At 34.8% G+C, this 13,193-nt stretch overlaps 1 protein-coding gene across 2 annotated transcripts; it reads left to right on the top strand.

Moving 5' to 3' along the window:
* The first annotated feature begins 606 nt into the window (after positions 1 to 606).
* Positions 607 to 8,105, top strand: LOC133669653 (uncharacterized). Of its 2 annotated transcripts, XM_062089875.1 has the most exons (12): positions 607 to 1,545; positions 1,729 to 1,965; positions 2,859 to 2,917; positions 2,954 to 3,128; positions 3,889 to 4,197; positions 4,301 to 4,366; positions 4,691 to 5,188; positions 5,280 to 5,339; positions 5,830 to 5,994; positions 6,236 to 6,452; positions 6,556 to 6,900; positions 7,486 to 8,105. In XM_062089875.1, the coding sequence occupies exons 1-12, from the start codon at positions 712 to 714 to the stop codon at positions 7,596 to 7,598; spliced, it is 3,078 nt and encodes a 1,025-aa protein (XP_061945859.1). In that variant the 5' UTR covers positions 607 to 711; the 3' UTR covers positions 7,599 to 8,105. The 2 variants fall into 2 exon arrangements, with proteins under 2 accessions (XP_061945859.1, XP_061945858.1); XM_062089874.1 differs by having other exon boundaries at positions 608 to 1,545; positions 2,859 to 3,128.
* Positions 8,106 to 13,193: the final 5,088 nt, after the last annotated feature.

The following is a 13,193-nucleotide window of genomic DNA, read 5'->3' as shown; positions in this document are numbered from 1 at the left end:
AGGTTAAATTAAAAAAAAATTAAGGGGAATTTACTTTCTTTTCTTTATAAAGTATTATTCAATTAAAAAAAACTAAATAAGAAGGAAAATTTATTGTTCCTCCCCTAGTAAAACATCAATTTCATCTTTTAATATTAAATTTTTTTTATCTTGATCTCATAATTAGAATCACATATTGATTGAGAATTAAATTTTATAATTTATTTTAATTTATTTTTTTATTAAATTATCATAATTTTGAGATCCAAATCACAGATTGAGTATATTAATTCAGGTTGACTCGATTAAATATATTTTTATTTCAATAATTTTAAAAAAATATCTTAAATTTTTTTTATCAAATTATATTTTTAATAGTATATCTTTAAACTAATTAAGATATTAACTCTCGTATAATTAAAAAAAATATTAACAATACTTAATTTTTTTCATAAAAAAAAAAGAAAAAATTCAAATCCACCGTACCGCACGGTAAATGATATAGGCAATCCTAATTGTTAAAATCAGGAGAGAGAGAAAATCATAGCACAACCCCTTTAAGCCCCCGCTAGTTGGGTCCAATCAGCAGGTTCAGATCCCTATTTATACTCTCTCTATAAAAATCTAAAATAAACCGCATGTGCACACACCCTTAACCTGCGCACTGAACAAATTAAATGCCCTCAGAAAAATACGAGGAAGCTCTCGAAGGGACAGCAATGGCAGTGAACAATGACGATGGAGAAGAAAGAAGAAATCTTTAGCGACTTCAATTTCGCTCCGTCAAATCACGCTGTTAATTCCAATTCCACCATGATCAAAGGCTCAGATTTCACGAATACCAATGATGCTGATGATGATTGGGGAGATTTCAATTTTGTCAGCAGCAATTCCAGTGGATTCAGCCACACCTTATCACTGCCCAAAATCTCAACTACCCATTTTGAATTCTCTACCAAAAATCAAAATTCGGCCGAGTCACTGACTCAGCCTGGATCGGCACCGATTCGAGTTAATAATTCGGCTCAGTGGAAGAAGCCAAATGGAGCTTTGCCTCTTTCGTTGTTTGGAGAAATTGAAGAGGAGGAGGAGGAGGAAGGATCAGGTGCGGGCGAGCCTCCAAAAAATGGAAGTGTTCATTTTTCGAAAAATAAAGAGGGGTCAGGAGGTGTTAATGTGATTGATTTGATAGCTAATTTGTATAAAGAGAAGGAGAGGAATAATGGGTTCAGATCCGGCTTTAATGGCTCGGATATGAATTGGGAAAATTTGAATGGTGATGGATTGAATGTCAATGGTGTAAATAAGGATGAAATGAATTCCAAGGGGTTGGATTTGGATTTGAAGGAAAATGGGTTGAATTCAAATAAAACCGAGTCGAATTTGGTTAAAAAAGATAAGAATTTCAGTGGAAATGGAGTGGATTTGGGATTGGTTAATGGTAATGAGCCATTCGATGTTAATGGTGGCGGTGGCGGTGGCGGTGGTGGTGATGATGATGATGATGATGGTTGGGAATTTAAAGGTGCAGACACTACAACTGATGCGGAGGTTGATATTTCTAAGGTAAAGTTTCGATTTTTTATCTGTTTGTTTTCACTGAGTTAGGCAGTTAAGTTGTATGCTTCATCTACTTATTTGTAATACATTTTAGATTTGGAAAGTGTATTTGTTTATTGTTTGTTATATGAGGATTTGAATCTGGGATTTGTTTTAGTGATGTTTTTTAATGAAGATTTATTGAATCAGGCTAGCGAAATGAAGGCTGAGAATGGGTTGGTGTCTAATGTTAATGGATTAAATTCAAGATGGAATCCTTTAAGCTTGGATTTGAATGGATGGACCTCGCATGTCAATAGAGATGACTCAAGTTGGGATTGGTTGAATACGGGTACGGTTGATGGAAATACAGCACCTGGTAACAGTGATGGCTGGGAGTTCAAAGAAACAGGTTCCAGAATGCAGGCTGAAGATGAGAAAGAGAAGGTAATGTTAACTTTTACTATTGATCGTAGACTGTAATAGCTTCCTCTCTTTTGAGGACACGATATTTGCCTCTTTTCAATATCTACTTTGCTCTCATGTTTCCAAAAAAAAAAGAGTGAATTTTGTTTTAAGGAACAATGAAGACATGTGCACCAATAAGATATTCTCTGACAAGAAATAGAATTTTAGATGTAGATTGTCTCCAAACAATTAGGTTATCTCCTCATCTAAGATAAGTGTTCGTGTCAGGCAAATTTAGTCAAAAATGAAAGGTGATGGTCAACTTTTTCCACCTTCAATGCCATTTAAATTCCTCAATGAAATTGAAAGTGAGAATTTAGATGATGTTTTGGAATCTTGCTGTTGATTTGATGAGAACAATGATAGTTGTCTAGATTAAGATTAAAAATGTGTTATAATGGAATTTTATCACGTCTGGTTTGAGTTGGAATATGTGCCACCTAGTTTCAGTGTGTTGATCCCGGACAAGTTGAGTTCAAATTTAAGTGGAGTTAATTCAGACAGGGAACAATTTAATACACAGTCAATGAAACTGTGGAGTCTAGTGATGTTTGTGGATGGAGGCTCGATTGTGGTGTAGAATCAGAATTGCATTTTGAGATGGTACTTCTGAGGTAAATCTGTGGTTCTCAAGATTTCATTGACCTTTTGAGGTTTCTTGTGTGTCCATTTACATTGCATGCTGAGAAAACTGAGGAAATAGACGAACATCAGCCTTCTGATATTTACTTGATTGTTTGGCAATTGAGTATGTATATTTGTTTACTATGTTGGCATAGATTGATATAACGGCTGTTGGCGACTGAGCTGTTGGGAAGTTATTGTTTTCTATTCTGCATGTGGTTTAACAATATCATTTGCAATATGTTCAGGGTGAGCAGATGAAAGCTGAAATCCAGCCAATATTGAGTTTTGATGGATCCAATTCAACCTGGAATTCTTTGAGTTTTGATGGATCCAATTCAACCTGGAATTCATTGAGTTTGGATGGACTCAAGAATTCAAACTTAAATGAAGTGAATTCATGTAGAAAACAGATGAATCTGAATTCATCTGATGAAAATGAGGATTTTGATGGCAATGATGAGTGGGAATTCAAGGCAGCAGAATCAGAATCTGGGACTGGTGACAAGAATACTAAGGTAGCACAAGTCTCATGGTTTACTAGATATATTTTAATTTTAGTCCGCTTTCCATTCGGTTTAATAAAATTAAAATTTAAACTGTCTTGTTTGGTTCTGTCAGTCCTAAATAACAATGAAGCATCTGTGATTGACGTTTCTCTTCTCAGCTTAGAGCCTGTTTATTTTTTAGTTTGCTTTGAAAAAAATTGAATTTTATTTTTATTTTTTTCTTTGCTTTAAATAATTTTTTTTTTTTAGTGTTTTCAGGTTGTATTGATGTGTTGGTATCAAAAATTAATTTTAAAAAATAAAAAAATATTATTTCGATGCATTTTCAAGCAAAAAACACTTTGAAAACAACCATTACCACAATATCAAACAGGGTCTAAAAATAACATGAACAAATAGTGCTTTTATTGTTTTGCAAATCATGGTAGGGATTAGGGTCCTCTGGGTTAATAAGATTGAAAATCATTAACAAATCAGGACATGCTGGTAGATACTTGATTCATGAGAACACACAGAAACACAAAATTGTGGTTGCATCATGAAAATCTTTATTTAATTTTGGTTATAGTTTCTTCCTTTCTTTTCTTTTTGGTCATTCTTGCATAAGTGCTGCTTAATTTTGCATTTATTATGTGCCCTTGAGATGGCTAAACTTTTGTACACCTAATGCCATTGGCTAAAATTCTGACAATGGCCATTAAACAAGGATTTGTGCATTTCTTCAGTGATTTCATTTTATTCATCAAGTCTGACTTTTTTTAGTGTGAAGGGTGATGAGAGAAAGGTGGAAAATCCTGAGGGAACCACACATGCACTTGGGTTTGGCAGTGGAGTGATTGGTACTGGTTATTTATTTGGTGCATCACAACAGACCTCCAAAAAATCTACTGGACGGGACTTTGGGTTTGATTTCAGCACCTCTTTGGCTCAAGACACTAAAATGTTCCATACACACACTAAAAATGAGCAGAACGATACCAAAAAAGTCTCGCATTCCTCCCCAGATGATGGTGTTGATTCTGATGAGGAGTCTTGGGAATTTAAAGATGCATTTTCGGAAACTAGATCAAAGGAAAAGGTGATAGTTTTATTTATTTTATTTTATTTTTGTGATTCAACTGTATTTAAATTTCTTGAATAACATGAATTAATGAAACCTTGTTTTTCCTTTTTGGCTATAGGAAGAGCCAAAGGTTGTTGAAGTTTCTGCTGTTGTGGAAGCATTTCCATTTGATGGTGAAATTAAGGTGCTTCCTCACTTCAAATGCTTCATGTTTTAATAAAACTGTATGCAGTTAATTATCTTAATGGTGGTTTGCGTCTAAACATATAGCATAAAAAAATATAACTAGTGCATCCCAGGACATCTATTTTTGTTTTTTGTTTTTTGTTTTTAGTAGATATAAGATGCCTTTGCGGAGATTTATAGCCCTTCTTATTTGCCATCTTTTCTAAATTGATTAAGTTTGATTTATGTTTGAAACTTTGACAGAGTGAAGTTTGCTAATAGTGTATGCATTCTGAACAAATATTGTTCTGTTATATAATGATCTTTCCTTCTTCTTGATCAGGGAAACATGACCAGGTCAATCAGTCATAAAGGAGCCCTGCCCTTGTCCATTTTTGGTGATGAAGAACAGGATTCCAATGATCCTGTGAGTTATCAAGACATTTCACCTCAGCTGTCCAATTTGAAGCCAATAGATGGCGTTAAGAGTCCTCATTTAAACATTTCTATCAACGATCTTATATCAAGTTTATACAGTCAAGCTGAGCATGATACTGCTGTTAATCATGGTCAAAATCCCAGTGGAAGTGGATTGAGCCCTGCCAATGTTGTAATAGAGTCTAATCTAGCAGGCGATAGCGATGATTTTGATGACGATTCCTGGGAATTTAAAGATGCCTCTTCAGGGATCAGAGCTGAAGATCAGGCCTCTTTTAGTGGTCTTGGAGAGCCTAATACAAAATATTCCACCAAAATAGAGCTAAATGATTATGTTGATTTTTTTTGCAAATTGAAGGAAGAATTACACTTTCTTGCCCTGTGTCATCTTGATAATCTAAAGGTTAGTAGTAGCCTTGTTAAGTTACTCACCTCCCTTCTCTCAAAGGTGAAGTTGTTAATGGCATTGAATTTTGAAATATGCTTTTTGTTAGAAAGCTCAAAGTGCTGCTAGTGAAGATGCTGAAGTGAAAGCCCTTGTAAAGGAAATACAGGTTGGTAGCTCTGTTTGGTCACTTGTATCCTCGTTGTTCTTGCACAATCTCTTCTCTGGTTTGTTTCCTGTTTCAAAGACATTGTACTGAAAAGATCAATGAACTAATTCAAAAAGCATTATAATCTGATTGCTTGTTTGTCTCTTATTTCTTAGAAGATATTTTCATTTACTCTCAGAAGTGGTGATAAATCTGTATCTGGGAAGTTTCTGGAGATACTTGCATAAGTTTTTTGTCTTTTGCTTACTTTCTTTGCTGGTTTTTTTTTTCCGGTATTCATTCTATCTCTAACTCGCATCTGTTACAATTATGTTTCTTTCTGTGCTGCCTCAGTATGAATTTAACTATGGAAATTAAGCATTAATTTTGTTTCCCCTTTCTTTCAGATTTCAGTTTTTTTTTCTGGATATGTAATGATTTATGCATATAGTACAAGAAATATATTTGGGCTTACAATTTCATAATATGGCTTTGTTATCTGCTCTTCTAGAATCTTCATGATGAACTGCAGCAAGATGGTTTGTTTTCTGGTGAAGTTGACACAGGGAATCACTCCCCAAGAAAATTGTGCCTCAATGCATTTGTTGAGGTTTTGCAAGAACCAAAGTTCCAAGTGTTTGAATCAGAATATCAGTTGACAAGTAAATTGTCATTAGTAAGTCTTTTTTGCCTTAATTTATTATTAAAGAACCATTGGACTGGAGAATCTGGCATCTCTCTCTTGTGGCATCTACACTATAAGTTGGCTAATGCTTCATCTATGCAAAGTTGTGTATATTTAAAACTCAGCAGAACATTTTGGGAATGGTATTTTCGTTTTGATCTCTTTAATGCTGGATTTTTTTTATACTGGTTCTGGTTTCATGCTAATGATATTTTATATCATATGTTGACAGGTTGAGAATGATATGGGATTGACCATGGAACTCCTCAAACATGTGACATCAACAATAAAGATTTTGACGTTGGTATCAAGGAAGGAACAATCTAGTTATGTTTCCACTTGGTCTGAAATCCTGTTTGTTTGTGCTCGAGAGCTGAAACATGGTGCCTTAATTTGGACGCAGTCATTACAAAAAGATGTCCATGATCAAATATTATCTAAACCTCAAGGTACCCCATTATCATTGATGTGTAACAGGAGATCTGGTAATGGTCACGGATGCCTTGTATATGTGTTTGATATTTTAATGTGACATTGTTTGAGGTGTTGCAGGCAAGAACTATATTGTTGCCCTTGGAGAAATATATAGAGTTGTTGAAGTTATTGGGTCCTCGGCCAGACTTTATAAGCCATGGTTATTAGTGAGCTCTACAAATCCCATGGTCTTGCTCACTCTTCTAAGTGAGTGTTTCACCATATGGTCAAGTTCTGGACTTGAAGAAGCTCTGCAAAGCATTTCTGATCCAGCTGGTCTTTATTATAATGGAGGTCTCACTACACTACTTGAATCGATTAAGTATATTCACGATCTTGATACTCGTACGCTATATAACCATGTTTTCTGTGGACAAGGTCCTATCTGTCAACTGTCAGTTTTAACTGCAGGAATAGTGCCAGGTATGCAGAATATTGATTTTATATAGTTTTTGGATGAGGCTAGGCCACTTAAATAATCAGTTTCCTCATATCAATCATGACATGTGAAGTGGCAAAGATACTAGTTTGCATTTTTTGAGTGTCCATAAACTCATATCAACAGACTGTAATTTTGAGTTCTTAGAAATTGTCGCCTTTCACTATCTCTATAAATTGAGAAAATTGAAGTGTGCTAATTTGCAAAACACATTCTCAGTCCAACATAAGTGACCATTGTGGAAATAATAAAAGTTGTAATTTATTTTTTAAACCAAAAATATTTATTTTTTTCATTACAAATCATAGATTTTCTGATTTTGTGAGTGGAACGGAAATTTTAATTTTTTATTATTTAAAAAATAAATTATAATTTTTATCAATTTTTGTAGTAGCCACTTATTTTGGAACCGAGAGAGTAGTAGTTTGCTAGCTTTTTTATTTTTTTCTTGGCCTCTGTTGGAGACCTTTTTGGCATGGCACTATAAGATGATGCTGAAATGCATTCATAGAGCTTATAAACTAGGTTGAACAAATTAATATTTTAATCATCTTGACTTCCTTGAACAGGGATGAAAACAGTGGTGTGGAATGGGGAGCACTACTTTCTCACGCTTGCTAATTTGTGGGCAAACTTAGTAAGCTGCAACCCTCCAAATTTGCCACAGATACATGTTGGATGATGAGGTTGGAAGGATGAGTTGAAAATGTTCACTACCAGCTTTTTGGCCGGGAATGTAGTTGTCTAATTGAGTCCAAGTGTTTTGTTCATGATGAGGCTTCTAGGGCATAAGCCACAGTTGCACTGTCACAAGGACACCACTCGGGGAAGAAAAGATCCAAACGGTGCCTCCTTGAAACTCGATCTGATATTCAGGTACCAAGCCAACATCTTTATTGGTTGCCATTCTTTACATCAAGGCTCTAGCTAAGCAATAGTTGTTTTGGTGTGTTATTTAGTTGTGAAATGGGTGGATCATACAACACCCATATACCTAGAAATAGGATTTTGGCATGTATACGTATATAATAATTTGTTTCTCTAGATCCACCTCCCATTCTACCTTTTTCATGTTGTATTACGGGTTCAGTCATAGTGCTTGTTGTTGAGCGCTACATTCTTTCAAGTGACCAGAGACAATTTTTTAGTCAATTAATAAAGTGCATCAATTTTATTGTATAAAAAAAAACAGATTTTCTTGCTCGAACATGTTTGTGACATTTTCCAGAAGGTGCCTGCATACAGGACCTTTTCACCATGCTAGAATGAAGATTAGAAATATGAACTTAACCACTCTGATAAAGAATTACTATTGCTCTGGCTATTCTACTAGTTATTTGCTGATGCAATATTATCTAGGACTTTCAACTTATTTATATAAAGAAGGCATGCATATTTTGCCGGCGGAGGACCTCCTCCTCATAAAAGAGGGTAGGACGACTTGGAAGTCAACTAGCCTCCATTATCTTTACAATTTTTAGCATAATTTGGAAATAGGTATATGCTTTTTCATTTTTGGCAGGAGCATAGTGTTAAACCTAGGATTGAGTACCATAAGCGCCTATCAACTTCTTCGCTCTTGGTTTGAATCTGAGGTCGGCTCTCTACATCCAAACTGGTGCATTCAAGAGAACTTCACCTTCTTGTGGCTACAAGCACGTTGAAAATCTTGGTCGGCAAGTTTCCATGCATAGAAAATGAGCACCTAGGGATCTATGTTATAGATTGATTAAATTCAACCTAGAGGGGCTGTTTAGATGTAACGTCAAAAGGTAATGGTCCGCGACGAGTAGATTTATTTCGCCATCAAGATTTTAATTATTAGTTGGTAAGTAGTCTCCTGCATTATTATTGTGTTTTAGGAGTCAAGGATGGGAGATAAGTACATTTGACTACGTGTGTAGCATAGTGCTTGTTTTACTAATAATTAAAAATCCTTGCTTCCCCTCAATCAAGCGTAATCCAAGGGTCCACAATCACGTTGATAGGGCTCATGCAAGTGATGTTTTCACATATACTTGCAGACATGACTGTGTTTCAATTTGTATCTATGCTTTTGCATTTTCATATTTTGTTTTGTGCCTAAATGGATCATACTCTCCTCCTCTCCCTTTTAGAGAAATGTCAGCTTTTCAAATCAGAGTCATGGGTCTCCATCCATACGGTGGAATCCACTAGCGCCATCGCCATCGCCATACACTAGTGGTCCTCAACATGATTGTCAAATTCCACCTGACTTAAGATATGAGTTGCTAGATTATAGAATCAACTCTCATGAATCATCGGATTACTATGGATTTAAATCATGCTTAGTCACATTAACTAGGTTTTATGGAGTTCATATCTTTGTTTCATTCGAGCTCTGAATTCTAGGTTTTTCATGCTAATCCATCAAGTAATACCGGGTTTACTAACTAGGTTGCCGGCATGAGAAGCCACACTAGATGTGACTATACTTGGCGTGTCCTCGTCTCGAAGCTAGGTCATGTATAGCGTGTCGGCATTCAGAAATTAGTGCGAAAGAACACGATTGGCTTGTCCACTGTTGAAGAATTTAAAGACAGAAAAAGAGTGTTGTCGGCTCCTTCTAGGATGCTTCTAACTGTAAGAGAAGATGGTTGGCATGTCAAGTAAGGAATGCAACAGGGCATTGTCAATGGCAAGCGACTTGAAGCCATTCATATCTCCTGCTCTGAAGTATCGTAGTTACTGTCAAAGAAAAACTGACATGAAGATCAGGTTTAAAATGGCAAAGGTCGGCATTGGAGTTGTTGCATTGAAGGAGTTCCTCCCCCTTTTCTTTTCTTCTTTTTTTATTCTATGAAATATTTTTCAGTTTGCTTTTAAATTCATAATATTGTCTACCAAATGCGAAATTTTAAATAGAATCAAGAACTAATTATTCGTTCAATATCGACCCTTAAAGGCTTGAATTGATCATCAAATAGTTGGCCATTTAAATAAAAATGGGATATTTTTACATATTAGAGTGGCTTGCACTCGAAGTTATTTAAAATCAGAGTAATATTTTAATTTTTTTTAAAATAATTAAAGTTAGAAAAAGAAGAACAAGAGCATCCTGTATTCAAATGCAATATTTCTTGATTTATTCTACATGGATATTAATACAATATTTTTTCTTTTATATATAAACATGGAATATTAAAATTAATTTTTATATATTTATAATTAGAGTCATAAACTTACTTTTTATTATAGAAACGGTATAAAGATATTCCTTTTCAAACATTTGTTTTTATTTTTCTAATGTTTCTGTAGATTATTTTTGTCACCACGTACGTACGCACTTTTTTGGCTCAACAAGGTAAGAGACTAACATGTCATGCAGGTGGGTAAATATTTTATGGTTACTGCTGGAGATGCAAGAGATCAATCAGGACTCCACATGTAGACAAAAAACCTTTAAGAAATTAAATCAACATGCAGGAAACAAAAGCATATGCTAGCTGTGAAGCCGTATATTACTTCAGGCAACATTCATCTCTTTTCTGTCTCTATACACTTGAGCATGTAGCCTCGATTTATCAGTATATATATAGGGTAGAAAATATGTGTGTGTAGTGTACGTATGATATACTTTTGAAGGATCTGGGAGAAAGGTGGTAAACTTGCAGCCCAATATCTAACCAAGACCAGAAGGTGTTTATTTACTACTATATGAGGACATTGCTGGGAGGAAAACTGGCATCTGTGTTGTCAATTTAATTTCAACGAGTTTTCATTGATTCAGAGAAACATGCAGTATGATGATGCTACTTGACATTAATTCTTTGCTGCACCCCAGAAGCAGCTGCCTCTTAACCACAAAGCTACAACTCATGATTGAGTTTCATGAGAAGGAAACCACCACCTTATTATGGATCATATGTAGCCAACATCATTATCATCTTTAACTTTTTTCCTTCATTTGCGAAGTTGCACTTTTTACCATGGTTTTGTACAGGCAGTAATCGTGTAGAGCTCCATTTGATTCACTAGACACACACACACACATGTACAAAGAGAGAGGGAGAGGAACTGCCGAACTGTGGGATATATATATGTATGAACAACAAGAACATGTATAGTAAACAAATTAAGCTCTCCCTCCCTCCCTCTCTCTCTCTCTCTCTCTCTCTCATATATATATATATGAGCTGCTGCAAAAGCAGCATGACTTTCACATCTTTGCTTTAAATCTAATACATGTTTGAACAATACTCACTATGAAGATATAAGAGCACAAAATATGTATTTGAGCTCATTAATATATATATATCGTAGAAGCTACTGCAATTATGGCATGAGCTAGCAGCGCTACAGTTTATATATATATATATACATTTCCTGAAAAGATTTGAATGTGTTGGCTGATTTGCAGATTACCTGTTGTGTATGGGGTCAGGACATGAGGGTACCACTCTATTGACATTTGCAACATAGCCATTACTATCTTCAGAATCAGCACCTTCTTTCTCATTTTGGGTTTTCTCCTTAGCTTCCACGTTCTCTTTCAGGTTTCTTGCTCCTACAACTCCATGGTGAAAAGCTGAAATACTCAGCAATACCAACAAGAGACACCCCACCTGACTCCTTGACATAAACATGATCACTTCTCTCTAAATTACTACAGGCTTTACTTCTCTTTCAAGATGGAAACTACTACAAGGATCTTGAGTGAGATAGAGGGGGAGAGAGAGGGGCGGGACTTGTGGTGTAGTTAGTAGGTGGAATTTAAAAGGGAAAGGTTGAGGAATAGTCAAATGGAGGATTTGTCTGTAAAGGTGAAGAACTTTGAAGTAGCAGGTCCTTTCATATATGCGTGAATGGATGTGAAAAAGGCTGTATTTTTATGTATAATTAATCCATTTATTATTATTAAAATGATTTTTTGTGAGAAAAAAACACTTTAGTCAAACTCTCTAGCATATAAAGACGGAGAAATAACGAGAGCACATGAAATGGCTATGGAGTGTTGTCAATGTTGAGGTAGCTGTGTCCCACTCCGTCACCAAATTGTCAATTTCCATGGTTTCATACGAAGTTGCAGCACTTGCATGGCGACAGCTAGGGCAAAGAAATGCTTACAAGGGCATGTAAGGACTTCAAGATAATCAATGATGATGAAATGTAGAGCAGTAGCCATGATCGATCTCCACCGACCATCCATCTGTAGTCCAAGACTAATTTAGCAAATAATATTAAAATCCAATAATTTAAATTATTTTCTATACCTAACACACAACTCTGGTCTCAAATATTGTCTTCACAAGGACCTCAATTTCAGGATCTCGGCTTTGACTCTGACTTTGGTTGTTGTTTTTGCTCCCTTTCCAAGGCCTATAAATGCTACTGTCCAATATCTCAATATAGTAATATCCTAGGGCACCAACTATACTGTTTCTTTTCTTTTTTATTACAGTGAATGATTTGTTGGCAAAGTTAATTTTGGGTTTCAAAATCTAGGGTTGTCGTTGCCATCTTTGCCTTTTGAAAAAACAATTCAGTTGTTTTTTGTTGGTACTAAAAGAGTATATTTAATCAGCTTATATGTTTAATTGGGTTTAGGTAAAGATTTATTTGATTTATATTCAATCACAGTGTCTTGTTTCTTCTTCGGGACTAGGTTATGGAAGCTCTTAATGTGTATCATCTCTTGTTGGTTGTGAATGCAAGCCCTTGTGACTAAATGTTTCAATTCATGACTGCATACAAGTATATATCGATTAATTATTAAATTTATGGGTATTAATTTATAGATATTTATCTGTATTTTCCATTGAGTGTTCTTGAATTTGAGTTCTCTTTTTAATTGAAAAAAACTTTTGCGGATATGAAAATATATATACAAGGATTAAAAAGGGGATTTTTTTTTTTTTTAACTAGGTGGACTAACTTATTAATTTCTAAAACTAAAACGACATAGTTTACGATAAATACTTTGTTTTCAAATGTAGCTAATTACAGGATTTTAGATTCCACTTCAAAAATCCCTTCTCAAGTCACATTCATTCATTCATACAATAGGACTATAAAAAATTGGAAAAATTAGGGGAAATTAATTAAATAGAAATTTCAAAGATCAAATAACTTAATTAATCTCCATTTACTATTTAGCTTTTTTTTTTTTAATTTTCGAAATGATCATAACATACTGGAAAGGGAAAAGAAACACGAATAAGGATGCTTCAAAGCAGAAACAATTAATAATTGTTCATCAAGTACTGGGAAATTTTTGTTTGAATTGAATTATCAAATTAGAAATTACAAGATTATA

The sequence above is a fragment of the Populus nigra genome, chromosome 12 (genome assembly GCF_951802175.1).
Source record: "Populus nigra chromosome 12, ddPopNigr1.1, whole genome shotgun sequence".
Lineage (NCBI taxonomy): Eukaryota > Viridiplantae > Streptophyta > Magnoliopsida > Malpighiales > Salicaceae > Populus > Populus nigra.
This window is presented reverse-complemented; position numbering and strand designations above follow the sequence as displayed.

What these genes read in the sequence shown, in the direction of transcription:
- LOC133669653 (XM_062089874.1), top strand. Translation starts at nt 712, where the DNA reads ATGACGATGGAGAAGAAAGAAGAAATCTTTAGCGACTTCAATTTCGCT. An exon ending in CGGAGGTTGATATTTCTAAG is followed by an intron (nt 1,546 to 1,728) that starts GTAAAGTTTCGA and finishes TTATTGAATCAG; the next exon opens with GCTAGCGAAATGAAGGCTGA. An exon ending in CTGGTGACAAGAATACTAAG is followed by an intron (nt 3,129 to 3,888) that starts GTAGCACAAGTC and finishes TTTAGTGTGAAG; the next exon opens with GGTGATGAGAGAAAGGTGGA.